Source organism: Haliotis rubra, unplaced genomic scaffold (assembly GCF_003918875.1).
Source record: "Haliotis rubra isolate DU_JTF1 unplaced genomic scaffold, ASM391887v1 Scf175, whole genome shotgun sequence".
Classification (NCBI taxonomy): Eukaryota; Metazoa; Mollusca; class Gastropoda; order Lepetellida; family Haliotidae; genus Haliotis; species Haliotis rubra.
Genome location: NW_025765725.1, coordinates 106,181 through 130,363, shown reverse-complemented (window position 1 = coordinate 130,363; position 24,183 = coordinate 106,181). Strand labels below are relative to the sequence as shown.

The following is a 24,183-nucleotide window of genomic DNA, read 5'->3' as shown; positions in this document are numbered from 1 at the left end:
TATCTCGGTTCTTGGATCAATGTGCAATCGATTTTCATTCGCAATTCCTAAGGACGTAAAGAACCCTGGTACCCCTTCACTGCAGGATGAACAGAGGCATATTTCCCTGTGCTTCTTATATATTTCATTCGATTTTCACAGCCATTTTTCCTCTTTAAACCAGTAGGAATGTGTTTATGAGGATAGCAAAGTCTTGCTATTTTCGGGGGGTTTCATATTTAGACTGGCTGAGTATGGTTTTACGCCTTTTTTAGCAATATTCCAGGTGAGGTGAGGTGAGGTGAAATTGGGTTTTACGTCGTGCTTGAGAATATTTCGCTCAGCAGTATTCCAGGAATATCACTGCGGGGGACACCAGAAATGGGCTTCACAAGTTGTACCCATGTGGGGAATCGAACCCGGGCCTTCGGCGTGACGAGCGAATGCTTTAATCACTAGGCTACCCCACCGCCCCATCATATTTAGAGATTTTCTGACCTGTTTACTCCTGCTCTGAACACAGGGCCACAAGCCATCATATACCTTATGGAAAAGTTGGTTACATATATGACTGGGTGATATTTGTGGAAGGGGAGAACTTCACACGTGGTTTTATTCAGTTTTGAGTTGTATCAGTTTTGACGGAAATATGAACTGCTTGGTGAGTGTTAAGAAGACTAATTATTCATAATCCATCTATTTTCATTGCTCTTTTTCATCTTGAAAAACATTCTAAGGAGTGGAGTTATACCGCTTCTATACGGTGGCCTTAAATCATAATCTGTCTACATGTGCGTTTTGCTTCTTGCTCGAACTTATGGCGTGAGTTTAATGCGGAGTCATTAAAATACACGTGCTTTTGATAATACCATTTAAATGCATTGCTCGGTTGATTTAATCCAGATGATAATTAGCAATTAAATGAATACTTGAAGGTCAAGTGAGACTAGGTGAGTCGAGGAAAAGGAATTCCAAAGGTATTTGACTATGGAACACTTTGTTGAGACCGACGAGCAAGTATATGGTGCACACAAATATCATCACCAATGACCCAAATATATTGTCGAATTACATGTTTTCGGACTGGGTTTTTACTCACGCTATAACGAGGTGGGTTGCCTCACACATACACTGTGCTTTATGACTCGTGGTCAGTATAGCTGTTGGTAGTGAGTGAGTGTATTTTTACGCCGCTTTTAGCAATGTTCCAGCAATATCACGGCGAGGAACGGCAGTAATGGCTTCACACATTGTACCCATGTAAGGAATCGAACCCGGGTCTTCAGCATGACGAGCAGACGCTTTAACCATTAGGCTACCCCACCGCCCCTTATATGTAAGATGGATATTGAGTCAAACAATATGTTTAAATTTAGCGTAACATACGCAGTCTTTCCAAGCACAATCGGGTTTTCATAATCGAGATTATAAAATAGTAAATACACGTATATGTGGATAGTGACTCAAGCATTATGATTAAATTTGGTATATCATACCCCATACCCCAGCACAAAAGGGTTTTCATATTCTACATTTAATAATATATTCAAAGTGACTTAAACACAAGCATACATGTCAGCAGTGAGACAAAAACTGGCACAAATGAGATTATACATCAGTTCTAGATGTCATAAAAACAGCACCACATTGCCATATCTTATCTCTTCTCCAGGGAGCCAATAGAAAGATACAAGCCATGTCTTAAGAATCGTTTACCTTCTAGAAGACCCGGTATTGGCTATGACTACCGTTATGAATATAGCATATGCCGGCTGTCAGTGATCGGTAAGCCTATATGTGTATCTATCTTATCGTTATTAAGATAAAAGCTGCATGAGACTGCACATACAGATATGATCTGATTTATACAACTAACGCCTGTGAACACCTACCGCGCTCTTGTTGTAGTGCGAATGTGTGTTACTGAGGAGTTGTGTATTTCATCAAAGCTGATAAAACTAGCAAACAAGACTGAGCAAATATTGACGTTATGTGCACTGCATTAACACAATCAGTCGTGCGCCATATGTCGAGTATCATCTGTAGTGTAAGGATCAGCTGAAGGCCTGGCCTACTCCTGACGACGAACCGAGGATCTGGTGTTCTTCTTTGGCTTTTTATGTGGCAATGGCTAACGTTACGGTGTCAGATGGTAGGCATTTTTATCATAAAACAGCAGCGAAAGGTGTCCGAGCCCTCTCTTAGTGTTCCGTAAAATACGTGCGTTGCATTCTACCCAGCGATGATTTTATTTGTATCTTTATATTTTTCTATTATAAATTAGGCTAAATTTTAGTGGGTTTCACCAGCTTCTCTCGATCACGATTTCGCGAACACCTGACATCATGGCTCTTTGATAATGGTTTGAAAACGTATGCTTATGTCATAGTCAAAATTATACAATTAACTCTACTTTCAGCAGAGATTTCAGAGACCTCTTCCATTCCGTCTGAATCACGAACATGTATTTATGAATCACTATCAATTAGCAAGGACACCTGGTGTATGTAAAATGGTTAGCATATGCTGGCTGATGAGTAACACCAGTCACAAAGACATGCTGGTTCAAGTCTATTGACAAGCTGGAAAAGAGCAGACGAGAAAATATGGTACAACTTGAAATAGAAAACAACATTATATATCATTTGGTCACTGATGCATGACATTTGGGAATATTCTCCACAAGTTTGAGAAATTTTCTGAGAATCAGGTATGGAGTATTTCCAGACGTTTTCCGTGTATGATATATGGTGTATGTAACTTGATACATGTACAAAGTAATTCCGAAAATTAAAGGTACATGCTTTGAAACTTTCTTAGTTCATTAAGGTTTATGAATAATCTTGGCGATAATGATTTGGCGGGACAAATGGTGGGCCAAGCTTTATATCTCGTTGTAGTGATTTTTTATAAAGCTTTTGAAAAGAGAAATGCCGGAAAAAGGCACATGTTGATAGTCCCGATGCATAGTTTGGGCAGATGTCTTCCATAGTAGACATGTTGGTGATCTATATCGCATTATCAGATGTGTTTTACTCATTTCAGTGGGAATAACGACAACGGTTTATGTAGGGCACACATACTTCGGATGACAGCAGGTTGATACAGAATTGGTTTTTGTCAGTGTCATCTTTTTCATTTTTACGTTTGACATTGTCACACACTAACTTAACCAGCTCGGGATGACATTCAAAAACTTCCTCCTCTGTTCTGGTCGAGTTCTGGCATATGCTTTAACAACATTTGAAATGTCTGATCCCAAATGGTTGGAATTAGACTTTGCACGATAGTTTGGTGAATACTTTAATGACAGGGGTTGTTATTGTCAACAATAGAGAAGTCACCTGTGGTTACATGGCCCGCAGGTTGGTGGCAGTACTGCAACCATTGGTAGCTTCAAGAAGTGAGATTTATATAATGAGCTGCCATGTTACGTTGTGAAATAGAGAAGGAGTTTGGTTTGACGCTGCTGTGGGCAACATTTCTGTCACAGCATGACCTATCAGGTTAATGTGCGAGTACATTCTACCATGATGTACAACAACGATGCTTAGCGGCTTGAAGGAACCTACACAGATATGGTGCTGGTAAATAGTAAACAACATAATCATCAAATCTGAAATTACATTCAACTCATGATCCATAAATCCTGATACGAGATGATGTCACGACACCATTTGGAAAAACAAATCCTTCCACAAAAAGACTTTGGACGAAGACTACCACCAATCCCCAGTGAATTGAAACAGATGGATAAGTACAGGTCCTTACTTTTAGTCATCATACTTACACAACACAAATGTCGGATTTTTAACAGTTTCTCAAAACAGTTTCTGTCTTAATGCGCCATGGTTTCCTATTTGTCCTTATGTTTTACAACAGGCGTTTGAAGAACACCTGGTGAAGGATTTTTTACAAGAACCATTACAATTAAGAATAGACGTACCTGTCTTTAACAGGTACGCATGTCACAAACAGATGCCAGAAAAGATCCTTATCTTCAATCAAGAACCTTTCAATGGACTAAAGATAGCCTTGAATGTGTTTGTCTTTCCATCACGCCTTCGTTTAAGAAAACCGTCAATGCAGTACAAAACGATCGGCAAACCGTCACCGATTCACTAACACAGGAATACAACATACCGAAAAGGGTTCAATTAAATGGCGGCGTTTATGAATTGGGCTAATAACTGGTAACTTATGATAATGAATGTTAAAACCACGTTGGGAGCGAGACATGGCAGGGGTACACGTGAGTTCACCTATATTTGTGTGTGAATATGTTCGTCGATGTATGTTTGCTCATGTACGTGGTTACGTAAACAAAACGCGGTAGATATCTGAAGAATTGAGCTAAAAAGGAAAATAAGATGTGCATAAAAGCTGTTGCACCTGTGAATGGTGTTGGTCCAAGGATGTTTACACATACAGCACAAAAATAAAGACTGACTTTCGTACAAAATAGCATGTACTTCAGTGTGAGGGCTTGTATTGGTGGTTAAGAAGGAAGCATGCTTCATGGATTAAACCTCTACCAGACGAGTATTTCATGAAGACACTGCTAGCGCAGAAAACCAGTTAGTACATCCCGGAAGAGGGTAATTATCGTAGCTATTGAAAGAATTTAATACCAAGTCAGACAAATGCATAATTGATAGAAGTTAAAACATACAGGTCACATACAAATTGTCATGAGAATGAACTCAGTATTATCCCCAATGGCAACAATGATTTCTATTGTGTATATTTTTTAAATATAGACATTTAAGCAGTTAGTACAAAACTAAGCAGGATACTAAGGTTATAAATTATTGTTGAATACTGTTTTAAGTATATGCATGTAAGACTTTATTACCAGGAAGGGGCGGTGGGGTAGCCTAATGGTTAAGGCGTTCGCTCGTCACGCCGAAGACCCGGGTTCGATTCCCCACATGGGTACAATGTGTTAAGCCCATTTCTGGTGTCCCCCGCCGTGATATTGCTGGAATATTGCTAAAAGGGGCGTAAAACCAAACTCACTCACTCACTTATTACCAGGTAACTCTAACTACCAAACACACTTTACAAACATAACATGGTGACCAGAACTGGAAGAACTTCTCTTAAGTATCATTTGACACGTGCAAATCTCTAGTTATATGTAGCAATTTCGTTTTTGACAGTCTATGTTTGGAACAATCTCTTTTAAAAGATCTGAAAAAAATGCGTTTGACCAGCAAGACGATCATTAATGACGGCGGTAATGGTGTGGAGTTGCCGTAATTAATCTGATTTTGTTTCAAGAAGACTGTACCAAGTTTGTCAAATATTGGCATCTCAAGATGATTAGAATTCACACATAAATTATTATCATTAAACAAGAAGATTTATAACGTGGAGAAGCATTGACCGAAATACGGAATGACATGAAGAAGAAGACAAATATTGTCAATTTCCCAGCAACAACAGCAAGGCGATGTAAGTCAAGGGTAGATAGTGATAGTGTATTTCCAGCTTATTTCTGCTTTCAGCGGTGTGGAGAATGAGGTACAACTGAGGCCTGCCACCTGGTGAAGAACATTCTCCCAGCACCACTGTCTACAGTGACCGGGCACATTGCAGCACAATATCGTAAATCTACTGTAACTGTCTAAGATTTAATTAACGCGTCTGCACCAAATACTGCATCTAATCAGTTGGTGCGATGCTCTTCTCAACATGTGCATCCTTAGTAATGATACAGGTTGATTCTGTTCGCCGTCAGACATACCTGAGAAACCGTCCAGGTGCGCTCTTTGCCAACCTCGGGTTATCAACAGAGTCCGTGTTTATTTCTTTGCCCGAATTATTACAATTAAAACCGTGCAGAGATCATAAATCTGTAGCTTACATATGGCAAGCTGATTGTAAATAATTTGTAGCACTGTAGCAATTGGATGTGCTCTTTGCAAATAATTTGTCTTGAAGGAGAGATTATCTACACTTACTGTAAACAATAGTTATTCCAATAGGGATTGCTTGTAATGGTATATATTTTTTAATATCGTTGTGATATGAACTCATTGTTCTCTGTGAGTATTGATGTGGCTTTCAGACTGACGTGAACTTCAGATATTCTACAGGAAATACATCTGGAGAAAAGAAAGTAAATTTGGGTCTAACCCAGACCAAAGTTTTTGTGTTCTTTTAAATTTACCATTTTTAACGCATTTATAGGTACAGTACATGTAGTCAATGTGTGACGTTGATAGGTACAATGGTGCTGATATACAAGGTATGCAAAACAATCAATGATATTTCTATAGAGAAAGTCTGCAAATGCCATCAGATGACTGACAGAGGCCCAAATAAACTGCGTATCCGGGTAAAATACGCATAGAAAATTTCCAATTACGCATTGAAAAATAATTGTTGCGTACCAATTACGCATTTAAAATGTTGGATACGCAAAAAGTTTATAACAAATGCGTACGGAATATATTTATAAAAATCGCTTGCGTAATGAAAAAGACATCGATTGGTATCACGTTGTACTGTTAGTATAGGACAAGTGTTGTACTGTCAGTATAGGATGAGTGCTTTTTTATGAAATCATTTCCATTATATTTAACTTGGTTTTGATTAGATAAGGCAGTACATACCTGCTTAGTAAACTTACTCAATGACAACTAATACTTAGATGAGAACTATGACTGAAATACGCACATATTTGAAAGCAGTGGGTAACGGAAAATGAAATACCCACTCAACATTCATAATATCCACTCCAAACAATTACAGTGGGTACACATGGCACCCACATAAGTTAAATCTTATCTGGAGCTCTGCAGATGGCACCATAACTTCACTTATTTACAGGTACAGTACATACATTAATAGTCAATGCGTGACAATTGTGCTGATATGCAAGCATACAGACAAAAGTTACTGTTTATATCAACGTAAATCATATATTAAGTCCAAAATGAGGAAAGTCGCAACCGTATACGACAGTCTTCGTGAGATGTGTTGGAGTGTGTATGATTAAAATTTCTGAGCGAATGTGGGAGTCGAACCGCACCCATAACACTGTAACCATTAAAGTGCACCGTTCCAACCTTTAATAATAGCCAGTACATATTGTAACAATGTTTCACGATCACGATTTTCAGTGAGGCAAGAGAACGCACAATCAATAACAAAACGGCATACACATAACATGATATATAATATATATAGTGGCTCCTTATAAAGTTTTAACAACAACTTCATCAACATGATATTATAGACGCAAGACGAAGGAAACAGATATCAATTCAAGTGTACTGAATTTCAATTTGAATGTGTTGAAATTCTGCTGAGTGTATTGGATTTGAATTCAAATGTATTGAATATCAATCGAATGTACTGGATTTCATTTCAAATGTATTGAAATGATATGCTTGTTGAAACCTCCGCTTCTAAAACGAGCCTTTGTATTTGTAGCAACACTGTTTGTGTTCACAGTGTAGTTTTAGCTGTTCCAGACTTTATTTTTATTTTTTGTGGCATCACACACTAAAATATTGTTTATCAACAGTCGTCACTGCATCATCTTGTGCGCCGTAAGTATTGCAGGTGCCCCTTAATCGAAAACATTGTTCAAACAAACATCCACCTTTCTATAACAGTATGTTGCTAATGTGTTTGATAACACTGAAAAACAACCTGATTTGTATGGTTCTGTCAACACAACACACTCTGTACGCCACATACTCTTCAACCGTGAGAAAAAATAAACATGTTCAAAACTCACCTCCACCATGACAAGTTGGTTATTATGTGTCCACTTATCTTAAAACCGCTAAAGATGAAGAGCAGATGGCATCCCAGTTGATTTTTTAATACTTACACCAACAATTCTCAGAAAGTAACAAGAAAATTTCATATGAAGTTAAGAAGTATATCTTATCAAATAAAAGTCAGCCCATGAGATACATACATTTCTCAACGATAATAGAAACATTTATAACAGAATTATTTTTCTTGCAAACGGACAGTAGTCTTAATTTCCTCTTAGGACCAATTTCCAAAGATCGTACGTTCTGATATGTCAAAGGAATGGGGATTGATGAGCAACACACACGATAAGTAAACACGTTTCTATCTTTACCGTTCAACTAGGTATGAAATATAATCAAGGAAACTAGTCAATGACGTGTGAATTTATGCAGTGTTTTTACTTGATGGTGATTATGTATTTCCGGTGAGTTTCCATGCCTCATCCAACGATATGAAAGATCGCTACACGAAATAATCTAACTAATGGCATGGAATTCAAAACGAGCTGAATGTCGAGTTCAGGGAGTTTGAAAGATAAAGTTATAGCGTCGAAATGAAACCAAATGTATGATATAATTATACAAGGTTCCTCTTTAATCCTATGCCTTGGCAGAGGTGGAGTAAGACCGCCAGGTTCAGGGTGTGAGTCACTGTTAAAAGGATGCTTGCAGCTGTGTGTGTACTCTCAGGTGAAACACGCCAGCAACTGGTGGTTTGGGGCTTGATGATTGAGGAGAGCACTTGTAATCACTCCGGGCAACCAATTAATAATTTTACTCTTACTTAGTTATTATTTCTTTATAGTTATTATTTCTCTGTAACATCCAAGCACATTTTCAGTAGGCGATGAACATTAATTTGATTCGCTGTTAATAGAAGTATTCCACTGCACACCGTTTACACGAACAGAATACTGTAAAAACAACGGTTCCATACAAACAAAGTATTGAGCAGGTGCAGACATTAAATAAATGCAGTGCACTTCAATAAACTCTTTCGTAAATCAGGGTCCCGATCTACACAGCGTTGGTAGGGCTATGACATTCGTAAGCCTATGGTAAATTGTTGAGTTACGACAGGTCGTAACTTTACGAATGCTTTGTGGATCGGGACCCTAACCGATGTCACGAAGACACTCCTTCAACTGGACACTCTTCTTTCCACAATCAAGCGTCAGATTTAACGAGATCCTGTACTGTCCATTTTTCCAAGAATAAATAATAATGATTGAGAACTTTGTTTACCGGACAAGTGTGTGTTGTTTATATGACACAGTTTAGGCAAACGTACAAATATAGAAGCTTGGCACCACACAGGTACATGCATATAGTGTCTTGGTATTGGTACAGTTCATCTGGAGAAGCATGGACGCTCCACCAGTGTGAATGTTTATCAGGGCGAGTGTTCGGCAGCTGCTGTCTACATGATAGCTCCTGGGTTAATTTGCAGGTAGGCCAGCCAGCCGATCTTATCGTCGTCTACAGAGGTTCTCACAAGGTTTTGCTGATGTAGGTCTCGGGATTGGGAGAAACGATGGATATAGTTCGCACGTCACAGAACGTTGCCTGACAATGTCATTACGTCATGAATACGTCATGGAGATCCTTCTTATATGTCTGAGTAGAATCCTACTAGGCGATTGTATTGTTCGTCTATTTTGTTAACAGCATACTGAGATGGAACAAGTACCCTATGTAGAAATTCGTTCTTCATTTCCCCTGCACGATTAGAGAGTAGTATAGGTTCAACCCTGCGTGTTTTGATGTTGGTGTCAGCGATAAAGTTCTTAGATCTTTACTACTTAGCTGAAGCCAAGAGCACGGCTATGTGCTGACAAATCTAGAAATATAGCCTGGACAAGTATTAGATTCAAACTCATGCGTTTCTGGTTCGCCAAAGGTACGCAATTCCGCATAGCAAACGGCAACCTCAGCCGACTGTGCCACATGTGCTTTCTTCCAATAGTAATTGTACATTATGAGAAATGAGAAATACATGAGCAAACGTTTAAACTCCCTCATTCTGCAGCATGTCAAACTTCGAAGAATATTGATGTACAGAAACTACTGACGCTATCTACCTGTTTCTTCACCATCTCTGGATTGCGTCATGATATCAACTTGACTTATAGACACATTCCTTAGCAACAATCCATACTATTTTTACCAAGCTTGATTTACTGCTACAATAAAACTGTACAAGTATTTGAATACTTCACTTCATTACATCACACGCATGACAGTGCAATGAATCTTCTAATATTGCTCACAATAAATAAACCGTTATCGTGAACATTTATAAGATACGAACATGTTATAAAGATGATATACTACTGACAAGCCGGGAGAAAGGAAATGTCTTAACATTTTCTCAGATTCCTGAAATTCTCCCAGCATTTTAGTCAGAATACAGAGATGAACCGTTAAACAGACTGGTTGCCTTGGCAAGCATAGCGTGTTATCAGAACGGTATGCAGTATTGTAACGTCCGTGGAACGTAACATATCAAAACCAGGTTCTCATATCGCCGTCTACCGATAAACTCCCTAATATTTCCCATGTGTACAACTACAACCAGTCCCACGAGGAACATCATTACAAGCCTGCTGTCCCTCAACCTGACACCTTGGATACATTACCCTTGTGCTGCTTGAACAAACTGATGATTATGTGATACCGTCGTTCCCCATCCAATTAATTATATACTTAGAATCGGTCAAATTACCGAACAACAGCTATAAAGAAAGGAACATTATCTGGACTTCGATGCTCCTATATTTCGAAGACAACAGTAACGTGAGCTTCACCTTCAACTGATGTCGTTATAGTATTGATTAACCGTTTTTTAAGTTGACCATAGTTAAACAGATGTTGATATTTCCTTTGGCATGCCACAATTACACTATTTGTTTCATACAATATGTTCCATGTTGTATCCATAACACACATTTCGAATAAATAGAGAATCTCACCCAAGTGTCTTCTGATATCAATTATATCAACACGAGTTGATAAAGTTACAAATATCCGAGGCTTGCCGAGGATATTTTAACTTTTATCAACGAGTGTTGATATATTTGATATCAGAAGACACGAGAGTGAGATTCTATTTATCATCCAAAATCACTTTTCATTAATTTTCAATGAAATATGTACATCTCTCAACACGGTACTGCCATTACACTTGCAGTGCAGTGATGTCATAGCATTGTGACGTCATCAAGTACATGACGTCATAGCATTGTCAGGGCATTGTACAAAATCTACTGTCAAAACGATATCTCCTAGGAGATATCGTTTGATCTCACACAAGCCGATATCTCCTGTGGAACACAGTTTTGGATGATAATATTTTATATTCCTTAGGCTTTGGAATGTGATAGTGTTGGTCTAGTTTTGTCATTTCCCTTTTGAGACTGTTTAGTCATATTTCCTTCAAACACCTGACACCAAATCCTGGTTCAAATTACCGCAGATAGAGATCTAATAATTTACAATACTAATACTGTTGTCTCCCAGTAATTAAATGCATCGCACATTGAAAGGATACTGTTGAAAATCAAAACTGATCTGAAAAACATGATAACGTGTGAACAAAGCTGAATGTTTATCTAAAGAATATCTTGCATTACCTTCTCATACCAAGAAATATACTAAGTTTGAACAGATCCACAGTATATTTAATAGGAAATTGAATAATCACGAAAAGGACAAAACATGACAGTTTTGGAAATTAAATTGTATTTCTTCAACAGAAACTGTCGCTTGTCCAAACAAACATTTTCCTTTGATTCCACTTTAAAATATGAATGCCAGATAATAGCCAGTCTTGATATTGCGTGGGGCGGGGGGGAGTTCACTCACTCACTCACTCACTCACTAATATTCCTCCCTAATAAATTAGATTTGGCTACAGATTTGGCAGCATATCTGTGAAATGTACATGGTCTCAGTAACTTAGTTCTTTTTTCGCAATATTTCCTATAAAAGTAATTAAATGACATGAATCGAACCTGGATCTTCGATTAGCACGATGCCACCCGGCCCGGGGACCCAACCGCCAGTACGAGTGGTATACGACGTCATTAGTGTCATTCCTGGCATATTTCTCTTGTTCCCACGACAGAGACATCTGCAGCGTTTTTCGTGCACGTCAAACCGCATTAGGCAGATGCTAATATCATCCAGATTTCATATCGGAAAAATAGTTCCTTGATGTGCGACCTTGTTACCCTACCCCTATGGATATCCTTTCGCATCATTTCCAGTCAGGATGAGTGCCTTGGTAACTGAATACCGTAGCATTCATAGCTATACATGTCATAGGTGATTATTCTGCACTTCATGGCCCTACACTCAAACACTGAGAAAGGTATCTGCTGCATGAACGGAGGACAAAACGGAAGGAGTTCTGCGTAGTGATATATACGATCGTGTCACATGGTCCGTATAGTTTGATGGTGGGTTAGTTCAAAGTCATTGACCCGTTTCAGATTCAAGCGTTACGACTGTCGTAACGCGTATCGCAACCCCTATATTGTAACATACCCTCTGGTAGTGGTTGAACGTCAGCCAGGACTAGGAACAGAGAGATGATTAGTCTGAGTCTGAAGGAATATAATTGAAATAGTAGTTAAGCTGTGACCAGCTTGGCCTATCAGTAAAACAATAGAAATGACTGACAGCTGGAGCAAAGAGTGTTGAAAGCATGCAGTGTAAAAATTAGACTGAGAGTTACAAGGCTTACTATGCAGAGCTATGGACTAAGAGTAAAATAAAGTATAAAACATAACTAAGATTCTTACAGGTGTTCTTATTGTTTAATAGAGTGAGTCATTAAATGGAAACAATGCCATCCACCTTGATACTTAATATAATCTTCCTAACTAAAACCTATGTACACATATATATATATATATATATATATATATATATGAGTCTGCCACAGCAGCACACTTCAGGATTTACTTCCCTAAGTGGCATTTAGAAGCTGGTATGATGAAGAGGAACACTTTGTATGGATAAAGAAGTTGTCTACCCATAAAAAGTGGTCCTCTTCCCTTTAGCATATACTTTCGTAAATTACATACATATAGGTAGGGTGAACGCAACTTCTGGATGAAGGAGTACCTTTTTTGAGTTACTATTTTCCTCTTTATAGCCATCCTTTATAAGCAAGTGAATTTCATAATATTTATTATTTTTATATGGCGAGTGAGTATTTGTGTGTGAGAGAGTATGTGTGTGTGACAGAGAGGGAGGGAGAGAGAGAGTGAGAGCGAGAGAGTGAGAGAAAGAGCGAGACAGAGAGAGAGAGGGAGGGTTTTGTGTTTTATGTCATATCCAGTATAACAGCCATGGTGCTCTGACCTGTCATGTTCTGACACAAGACCAGGTAACCGTGCCATCAATAGGCTGAAAGCTGCTCTTCCAGATTGTCACCTTATCATGGACTGACCAGGCCTAGCGGTCATTGTGGCCAAATAATCCCAGTTCAAATCCCCACGTATAACAATTATGAGAGTCCCGATGTTGATTTCGCTCCGAAATTGAATATGGAGAATAAGGTGTACTAAACTCGTCAATAAACAACGTGTTGAAGGGGTGTATTCCTGTTCCCCACCTTGAGGTGCGTGAAATACGTGGTCATCAATCCATTGCCTTTATAATAGATAGTCTAAATGTAATTTGTCAATCACAATTTATCAAACATTTTTAACATTTAACGAACATATGTGTTAAATCACGCGCCCTATCACAATAATGGTTGCAGATCATTGTATTTGAAAGGAGCGGGGTAGGCTTGTGGTTACAGCGTTCGCCAGTCCCGCCTAAGACCCGGGTTCAGTTCCCCATATGAGTACAGTATGTAAAGCCTCTCTATAGTTTCCCCCTATGATATTGCTGGAATATTGCTAAAAACGGCTTAAAGCTAAATTCACTCACTTACTCTCTGGTGCCATGTTACTTATCCCTCATATTGACCAGATGTCAGTTAGCGAAGCTGGTTTTCGGGTCATCTAGAGAGGACCTCATTAACAACCAGGGAATCCTCTTGAATTCTCATATATACTTGCTCACTCATAAAAACTACTTTTCATATCGGTCAAAGACCTACATAATACGTGACATTTGATCTAAATATGTCGGTATCAGGTTGAGAAACCTGTACAGACGAGTAAAAAGTGTGTTCGTGTTCAAAGCATACGGTGGAATATTTCCCCAAGTCACAGTGTGCCATCAACTCCTGCCGCATCTTCAGCGTAACAAGCTGCATCTCCCACGCACAGGAAATGTTTATCGTACCTGCTGTATCATCTATCGGTTCCCGCCTTCAGCAACTACAACTACACCAGTACCATTACAACGTCGAGCACAACGCCGTCTTGTCGACCATCAGCAAAGAAAAACAAGCTAAACATAATTATCTGCATCAGAGGCAAACGTGCCTTGGGTAGGTCATAGGCTTCGACCCTTGATCTCATTAGAAATTGAACACTTTACCCACAGACCTATAAACAGGACCATAGTATCTCGTTACTTCAATATTCTCCGACTATTCTTAGCCTACCAGACGGCAACACAGAAGAGGCCATGCTAGGATTACTGCCATTAGGTGAAACTTTTGTTCCAAACAGCTTGCCGTATGTTTACTTTTTTTCTGAGAAAAGAAGAGGGCGATGCATTGAAATCATGTGTCTTGTGCAGTTTAAATGCATGCCCTTCATATGAAAATCTCTTTATGGTTTACCTACACCGGTTCTATTGTAGACTGGGGGTTAATCGGAGATATGTGTTTACCTTCGTTTGGTCTTCTCTGAAGATTTGATGTGCTGTTTAGAGATGCAACGGTCGTTTGGGCTACCTTCAAATGTGTTTATATGACGAAGTGTTAATCGTTTCGTTTACTCCTGTTTGAGTAGTGATATTGCACTTATCGTGTCTTCCATCTGCCAGGATCGAGGATTCAAGTGTATTGTCTGGCTTGGTGCGGCGAGTAATTATTCCACTGAGATTTGTTAAAGTTCATAATGGATAACGAAACGTAGAGATCTAATAAAACATGAACCCCAGTCTCAGCGTTTACACATGACGAGCTACTTCACATATTGGGCAAACCCTTAGCTGTTTCGGTGTGTGGAGGTTTCAGAATCTTTCTTGAACTTCTTTATCGTGATAAATGATATAGTATACATTCAGTTGAAAGATGAAGATGATGGTACTCAGATATTACGTCATTTCATGATATATATATTGAACACCAAAATAGCTACTTTATCTCGATGATTATTGGTTGATGCTTGACTGGATTCCAGTTACTTGACATATACACTATAAATATACATCCAATTGCCAATTTAGCTAGGGAATATAAACCTAGAGACGATTTGACTCCTACCAAGAAGGAATGATATACACAGATGCAATGTAAACTGGCCTGATAACACATGTTTCTACACTCACATCTATACAACACACTGTGCCAGTTCAAACACGTCATCTGTTTATGAACTTTAGAATTCGGGTTTATCACCTTGAGACAATAACAAGACTTAACTTTCCATGTTATTATTCACCGCAGTAGTAATGATCCCTACGATCGCTGTTATTTGTGACCAAAATCTGATCCTCCGATCTATGGGTTCGCCTTGAAATCTCAATTTATTCTAATGAAAATACTGTTATGATTTACCTGAACAATATAATGTATATAATGTAAATGTGCCATCAAGTTCAAGTGGTTTTGTTGCTGAGTTTTGTTTTCAGGCGAACAAGACTTGCCTGTGAATGTATTCGTGACGAGTGACCGCTCTTAATGCCTGGTATCATTTCAGAAGTGTGATTCATAAGAACACACTTCATTTTCTTCTGTCAAAGTTTTTATGGCTTATATATAGCAACTACACAGGTACGATTTTGTGGTATAAGTATATTGAAAAATAAAATATAATACCCCTGCACAATGAATCTGAGAATTTAGCTACAAAACAATGTCTGTAACGTTACAATGTTTGAAGCTATATGACTTCAATGATTGCTTGTTTCGAGCACGTATATTGTTCCGTTTAAAACGCTCATGGTCTTCAATTGGGCCTCGACTAAAGTGGCCCTCTACGCTTCATGTTTATGTACATACAGTTCACTCAAACACAGTTACTGCCACCTAGAAATGGAATGTGGTCAGAAGATCTTCCCCCTGCTGTGAAACAACAAGCCTTACTAATGGTACACGATTTGACCACTAATCGTTATGTACAGGAAGCGAATATGACGGATAGCCCTGTCTAGAACACACGTGGATCAGGTTGAGGAGAAAGACGATGCCGTTTCTCCAGACCTTACAGTATGTCTGTCATGCACTCCCCTGCTCTCACCTACGCTCACAAACTCCATACTCCCACACTTGCTGTTTCTTCTGCTGTAGAAAGTATAAGCCCCAATACCACGCGTTTACACCGCCCCGTATTACACTGAGGCTTAAACATGAGGGTTGCAGGACTACACCTTGTCGATGTCTATCTGCCTTTGACAATCGACATTACGTCCTGCTACTACTGGTACTGCTTCGAACCTTGGAAGGGTCATTTTTGGAAGTGGTGTAACAGAACATTTCTCTGGATCACATTTTGTCTTATTCTTCTGGCAGATCGATACATTTTTTTCATTACATACGGTTATGGGCTTTTTAATAAATAAGATTCAATATCAGTTATAAAAGTATGCAGAACATAATTGTCGTTAACACAAAGGTAATGAGGATAACCACAGCACAAGATGGCATAACGGTTTAAATGGTAACATTATTCCTTTTAACCTTTCTTTTCCTGCTCTTCAAAAGACTCAGCTAAATAATATATTCGCAGAAAGATGTCCCGGTAGTTATATTGTATTTAGGAGATCCTCAACATGTGCACCCCACATTGGACATTATCATACAGAAAATGGTGTCTTGTGACGTCATAAGGGTTTACTTGATACACAGTGAAGCGGCTATTGCCACATTCTCCATATGTTTACATCATTGTAATGATGTACACTGCGTGGATATGGAATGGTGCGTAACCCGTTTAATGTGTACGAGTTATCTTGTGTGTGCAATTGCACTGTCTGGTAATAATATCATTGATATTTTGGAGTGCACAGGTATTAGAGACTCGTTATTTGCAACGCAGTTTTAGACTGATCTATATTGTATATGAGAGAAAATGCCCCGTTACAATAATATTTTCAATTTTGTTGCAAAGGCTGAAGCAAAGTGTTAAGTTTTGTTTGTGACCTGGGACATGTATTTCTATTGCTAGATAGAACACCAGTGTGGCAGTAGTTACAAGGACACACCTCAACAGATTTGTCTGTTGACTATTAGGATTAATATATTAATAGCAATAAACAGCTCTTTCACAGACATATAGCTAGTTTCCTCCGATCATGTTTGTGATATAAATACACAGAGCCTATAGAGAAGCTGGTGTTTGGTTTCAATATCAAACTGTGATAGATAATGTTTGACATATATACTTTCCTGTTACATTAAATGAACATCCTTAACACTAAACAGGGGACCATGTTCTGTGTGCTCAATTTGTCTCTATGAAATCATTGTACCTAGGCACTTTTATAAAATCATTTTACACAGGTAGTTCTGCTTGAACACGTACAGCGTCACCAACAAGTCTGCATTATATAAAAGTGTATGTCATCGCAAATGTATAGGATACTGTTTTCCTATAAATGTGCATGGATGCAATATTATCATAATCTCCTCTTATTCAGGTAGAACACATTTGATGAATAGATAATAAACTTACCGATTGTGGTCATCACTGTAATTGCGTAGAGTAAGGAACTAGCAAATGACCATTGCATTTCGGGGACGTCTGCGTCACTCTTGTCCTTTCCATCCCAACCGTGGTCTTTTGTTTCTTTAAACACTGTCTTTTGAAAATCCTTTAACTGTTGATCCACAAGTGCAGTAAAGTTTTCGTGTCCAATCTCAGACAAGCTTAGTTCTGTTGCATGTTGCAACATTTTGTCAACCATCTTAATCCTTGTTTCTCTGATTTTTGTTTTAACTTTATTCTCGAAAGGTCCTTCAATTGCCTTAAATATGAAGCCCCCCATGATAGTATAGGCAACGACAAGAGAGCACAGTCCGATGTGTGAAAAGAGGAAAGCTGTAGCTTTCTTACAACATTGTAGACACTTTCTTCTCTTTTCTCTCATTGTACTCTCTCTTCTACTACTTAATCTCTTTGTTCTGTTTCTTGTGAGAGGAGGAAGAGGTTCTTCTCCTTGAATGGGTTCATCAGACGCTATAGGTTCGAACCTGATTTGTTTCCTGGGAAGATCAATTGAAACATCAGGTTCAATAATTTCATCATCAAGTATATCAGTCTCTTTTATGTCCGCCAGTTTGCTGAGATTTATCTCATTCTCAATAAGAAACATATCCTTAACAGGATCCTGATCAGAAATATTTTTCTTCTCTTCCAGTCCCTTCTTCTTCCTCCTGCTGGCGATTCGCTGTTTCAGAAAAATTAATGTAGTAAAGGACAACTTCTTTGGTTTGGGCATTGAATCAGTTTCAGGTGTATTCTTCTCATTTTCATCCTTCTCTGTAATTTCGGGAGAAGTTTCGTTGTCGGGAGAATTCTTATTAGAATCTTGTTTTTCACTTCCATTGTCCATTTCCTTTTCGTTATCAACAGTTTGGTTATTTTCTGGTTCTTCCGCCTTGCTCAGTTTCTTTTCTTCTTCCTTGTTAGCATCTTGTACAAGTGATGATAGCTCTTTCAACTTTTTCTTCTCCTTCTCCTTTTTCTCTTTCTTGTTATTCTTTTTACTCTTTCCAAAGAGTTTAGATTTCTCAGACAGATCAATTTCGGATGTTTGTGTACACTTGTCATACATCACTCGAACAGGGGACATTTCGTCATCTTTAACAACTTGTGCCTCTGATTCCAGGGTCGTTTTTGCTTCAATGACCTCTTCATCGACTTCCTTCTTCCTTCTAAATGATCTCCCGGTTTTACGGCGTCTCTTCTGAGATTCGCGTCCCCTGTTTTCGAGGGTTTTGCTCATTTCAGCAGTGCCAGTGTTATTCTCAGTGTCATCACCTCTCTCGGGCGATTTCGTCGCCTCTCTCTTTGTAGTCTCTATTTCTTCTTCATCTTTGTCCTCCTTAGGTTGAATTTGTTTTTTCTCCTGCTGTTTACACTTATCAGCATCAGTGACTTCGTCGGTTGTTGTCTTGTCTTTGTCAAATACTGGCTCTTGCCTTTTCGGAGAAAATGTTCTTTTGTACTTCCGCTGGACACTAGTCCCCATTACGGGAACTCCATTTCTATCGCCATTCGTGTATGGACGCTCACGCCCTGCTGTCTCCTGAGATGGTTCGCTGACAGCCGAAGGACTGCGATGACACTTTTGTGTCAATTTGTCAGGTTTTTCAAGCACAGTCAACCCCTCCCCATCACTTAGTGATCTATCAATCAGATGAGGCACCCCAAAGTAATCTTAATTTTTTTCGTTTTATCTTCGTTCTCTTCGGGTATTTCAGCAACTGGACTCATCTCAGTTGATGTCTCCTCAGGCTTCCGAGTTGGAGATAATGATTTGTGGGATTCATGCGCCTTAGCTATGCTGTCAAGTTTAGATCTCGGAGATGGACTCCTTGCTTTTTCCAGAAGAAGTCGACTTGGGGATAAATCCCGTCCCCCACTTATCGACATAGAGGAATGAGGGTTTGGTGAACGACTGAGTTCAAGGAAAAGTGACAATGATTTTTTCCTCCGTTTTTTCTGTACGTCCATAATAGCGTTTTGCCACCGGGAGATAGCTTTAGAAGGGGGCACACTAGACACAGCAACAGTGGGAGTCATTTTCTTATTTCTGTTGTATATACCTTCCACAAGTGCGACAATTCTCTCACCTTCACCAATGTTTAGTTCATTGTCGTTCTTCGCGTCCTTTGGATTACTGGAGATATCCCCAGCATCTTTGGCTTGTATATTAGATGTCGCCTTCTTAATAGTATCCTGTTGAGGGTCCATAGGAGGCTTCACTTCAACAATATTCGTCTGCCCCGTGGACGTGTCTTTTTCTAACAGATTAGCTATATCATGTACCATCACCTCAATTTGAGTCTGTGGTGATTCTCTCTCTGTTTGTCCGTTCTTATCACTTTTATTCTGCCCATCATCCTGCAACCTGGGCGATATTTGAGGCGCATTATCACTGATAATATTATCATCACTGTCAGCCTCTATGCTCACACGTCCAGACTTCAAACCTTTCCGTTTTTTGCCTGACCTGTTTTTCTTTTCTCTCGGCAAGGTAACACTTCCCCTAACCAAGGCACTAGCGCTGTCAACAGCATCTTTACTTTCATCAGGCCTGTGCTCATTAGTTTTATCTCCATGCGAATCTACAGAAGTAATGTCTGGCAGAGATGCAGTTCTTGTTCTTTCCTCAGCCACTACCTCAGTTTCAATCTGTTTGTTCAGACTGGACAACGCATAGCCGGATGCCACTAGCCTCCGTCTCCTCTCCTTCTCCGCATCCCTCACTGTCATCCTCCGTAATCTGTCCCTGGGTTGTTTGGTAATGTCATACACTTCATATGTACTGCTTCTATTGTCACAGCTTCTGGACCCGCGTTTAATGTCCTCCGCACTCTCATGTCTTTGTCCCTGTATTCTGGTCAACTTTTGACAGCTCTGTCTCAGATTTACTCCTCCTTCCACGACTCTCAGACCTGCTTTTCCTTTTAAACCACCCTGACAATCGCTTCCGTGACCCGCTTAACGAACGTGTCTTCTGTTCACGCGAGTTTATGGAATGCTGACGAGCTAAGGTACCCGCCGAAGTTTCTTTCATGTCGTCGGCCTCCAAGGGTTCAGCTGCCCCGTCAGAGGTAACTTTGGAATGTAAACGTTTTTTTCCGACCCCGATTTTTACTCTTTTTCCGAGAGAGTCTTTTTCCTTTCTTTTCAGCAGTATCTTCTGTGCCTCTGACCATCCCTCCATCCGCTTGTTCACTCTCACCTGTTACGTTTGAATCCATTATGCCATAAATTCCACAGTCTCACCTTTAGGAAAGTATTCATGCACAGATTATACAAGAATTTTTCTCTCTCTTTCTCACCTTTCTATTGGGTGCACACTCTCCCTTAATGCTCGGCGTATCCATGATATGAATGGTAATTGGGTTTACACAAGCCTCTTTGTGGAAAGAAGGTGGCGATTTTAAGGCATTCCATCCTACCGAAGCGCATACGTCTGTTCACTGACAACTTTTCCGAATCTCACGGCAGCGGATTCAGCCGCTGCCAATACACTAGACCAATCAACCACCAAAAATAGCACGTACCTGATTCATCATCATCATAATAACTTACATTTCACACGTGCAAATCGGAAATCCTTTCACAAAGTCCTTCACTAATCAATATCCATCAATGAAAAAAAGTACAATGAATATTCCTGCAGGAAAATATCCTTCACAGTGTTCGACACGGCAGCAATGCGCGCCTGCCGCCTACCCACATGCATCTAGCTGGGATTGTAACGTACACCACTGACTTGACTAAGCTGCCTCTGTGGTAAGTGTACGGATATGAAGCTCCAGAGATTGGGAGGTACTCGCTATCCAAGTGCTGGGCTACAGTGGCGGAATGAAAGGCCAGGCTCGGCAGTTCGCAAGTCCCTCCACGCACACACGTGAAGAGTATTCCTTGCTCTGCCGATAACATCACCTCTCCACAGCGTAGAAATTACCAAACACATTTATTTCTTTATTTGCGTTTTTACAATGCTGATTTGAGGTTGTTGAGTGATTTGGAATGAGTTAACATTAAACGCAGAGAAATGGCATTAGCTGCAATGTAAATTGAGTATGAAACTAGATGCCACGGGCCTCTGGTCTGTTAAACAACACTTTCATGCTGTACCTGTTCCGTTACCAACCTATTCTTCAAATATCATCTGTTACAAAATGCAAAACCTACCCGTCTGTTGTGTGTGTTTAACATTTCTCTTCAAAAACGTACTAACCATTTCTTCATCTAATTATTTCCGGATGTCTAACGATGCCTGCAGACACTTGTAGAGAACATGCTTTGAATACCCATTGTTGAGGAGGGATATGCATGACGAAAATACAAATCATTACACCAAAGTTACTATGAAGCTGTTCATTTAAGGCTTTCCTTGTTATTGTATTTCTGGTTCCTAAATCATATTATGCACATGTGAAGGGGATTTAAGTGAAACACTCCTTTTCATAGCGTTCGCCACTTGAAATAGAACATAATTTATACCTCGATTGTGAATGATTTCATTTTTAGATAAACCTGCAAAACTGGACGGTAGTTACCCATGTGATAATGATCCGGATCATACGAGTTCAAGCATCCTCATTCATCACTTGTTCTTAAGACTCTTTGAGTACCTACCGTTCTTTTCTCAAACTTTTAGGGGGCGGTGGGGTAGCCTAATGGTTAAAACGTCCGCTCAGCACGCTGAAGACTCAGATTCGATTCCCTCATGGGTACTATGTGTGAAGCCCATTTCTAGTGTCCCCCGCCGTGATATTGCTCGAATATTGATAAAAGCTGCGTAGAAGCAAACTCACGATTTTAGACAAATGAGGTATCAATCATGTGATTCACGCTTCTTAATCTCGATTAACGTTTTACACATGAAACGTGCACCACTAGCTACAGACAACTGTTGTTTACATTTAAAGTGTTAGTATACTGTATCAGCTTCTAAAAAATCCTTTTTCCTGGAGCAACTGCCTTTGCAGACTTGCAGAGCTATCAAGAACAATGCACGTTAAATTATCAATACATCCTTTGCACCAGATTATAATGGTTCTTGCAAGGATGAACATATCATTTCACATGTTATGTTTCAAAGTATATCTTCTCTCCAACCTACAGCAATGCTATCCCAGTGGAAAAAGTAGTCCATGTTTAAAAGAATCTCTACTTTATAGTATGTGATTATTCTTCCACACTTGTAAAAGTCTATTATCTAACCAATTCGCTCCACAGTATGAGAATAACGATTTAACACTTGCAAATTATTCTTTCTTATATTTTTTTTTATGCACCAACACTTAGTGTTCGCAATATAATACTAATATTAGTTTTAATGAATATACCCAGAAACTGGTTCGGCTATGACACGGCGCAGCATGCTGCGCAACTTTACCTTCAATGCCTTCGGAGAAGCAGTACCAGACGCACGTAAGATCATATGCTCATCACAACTACTTATCACAGGCCGAAGCAAGCACAGCAGAAAACAATAAGTCTGCGCAAACTGCAATTACCGTTGCGACGGCGTGGGGAGAGCACTAATTGGTTCGACGTCCCAGTAACAGCTGGGGGAAACGATGGCATTTGACACCCGTGTTTTCATTATACAGGTATTTTGTCGAGCTCTATGGTTGATGTACGTAGTCTATGAAACTGATACTGGTTCGGAGTGTATGACTACAAAAATGGATCCGTGAAGGAAGGTCATATGAAAAACATCGCCTATGTACATCGTCCTTGACGGTAGACAACTGCGTCTACCTGCGCATGCATGTTTCACAACATATTTTAGTGTAGACAGTAAATAATAAATCCGATGAAATAAGGAACGAGGTATGTTATTAGTAAACATGTCAAATACGTTCTATTTACGAGGTCTGGTACTTTCTAAGTAACGACTGTTTACGCATGGTTATCGCTGGTGTATGCGCATCGCAATGTTGAACCCTGTCAACTTGTAAATTCGGCACTGATTGAATGTGCTTGATTGTCCCCGACAACTATCACTTACTGGGATCAAATATAATGTATGTCCGTTGCACCGACATCAATTCGCAATGACACTCTGAAGAACATGTGCATGAATAAGCTTGTTTAACTTAACAGCAAAATTGTTGCTAAATCCTGGTTGCTGTCCACATCTTCGTAGAACGAACACAGAGGTAAAGTCACGGCAGCCCAAGTAAACAACCATCTGATTCTCCGGTGGTCGGGGGTGGTGGGGTAGCCTAGTGGTTAAAGAACCCGCTCAACCACCGTGAAAACCCGGGTTCGATTTTCCACATGGGTACAATGTGTGAAACCCGTTTCTGGTGTCCCCCGCCGTGATATTGCTGGAATGTTGCTAAAGGCTGCGTAAAACAATACTCACTCACTCTTGTGGTTGGACATGTGTGCGTGCGTGCGGGATGGTGTGCGCCTTCTTTCGAGCCTGGGATAATTAGTGTCCTTTAACACTGGAACAGGTGGAAATGATGCGAGAGGACAGCTGACGTGATATAGGTATTCGAAGAGACAACATGGCGACGGCAGGGGCTGACAATCCTATAAACACCTGGGATAAATCTGGAATGGAAAACATACAACATTGTACACGTACA

At 39.6% G+C, this 24,183-nt stretch overlaps 1 protein-coding gene across 1 annotated transcript in view; it reads right to left on the bottom strand.

Annotated features, from left to right (window-relative positions):
• LOC124272976 overlaps positions 1–20,333 on the bottom strand; it is an 84,016-nt gene extending 63,683 nt beyond the window's left edge. Inside the window, exon 1 of the mRNA XM_046708214.1 lies at positions 17,567–20,333. Coding sequence (XP_046564170.1) covers positions 17,567–19,085 — 1,519 coding nt within the window. The 5' untranslated portion in view covers positions 19,086–20,333. The remainder of the gene's footprint in view (positions 1–17,566) is intronic.
• Between the last annotated feature and the right edge of the window lie 3,850 nt (positions 20,334–24,183).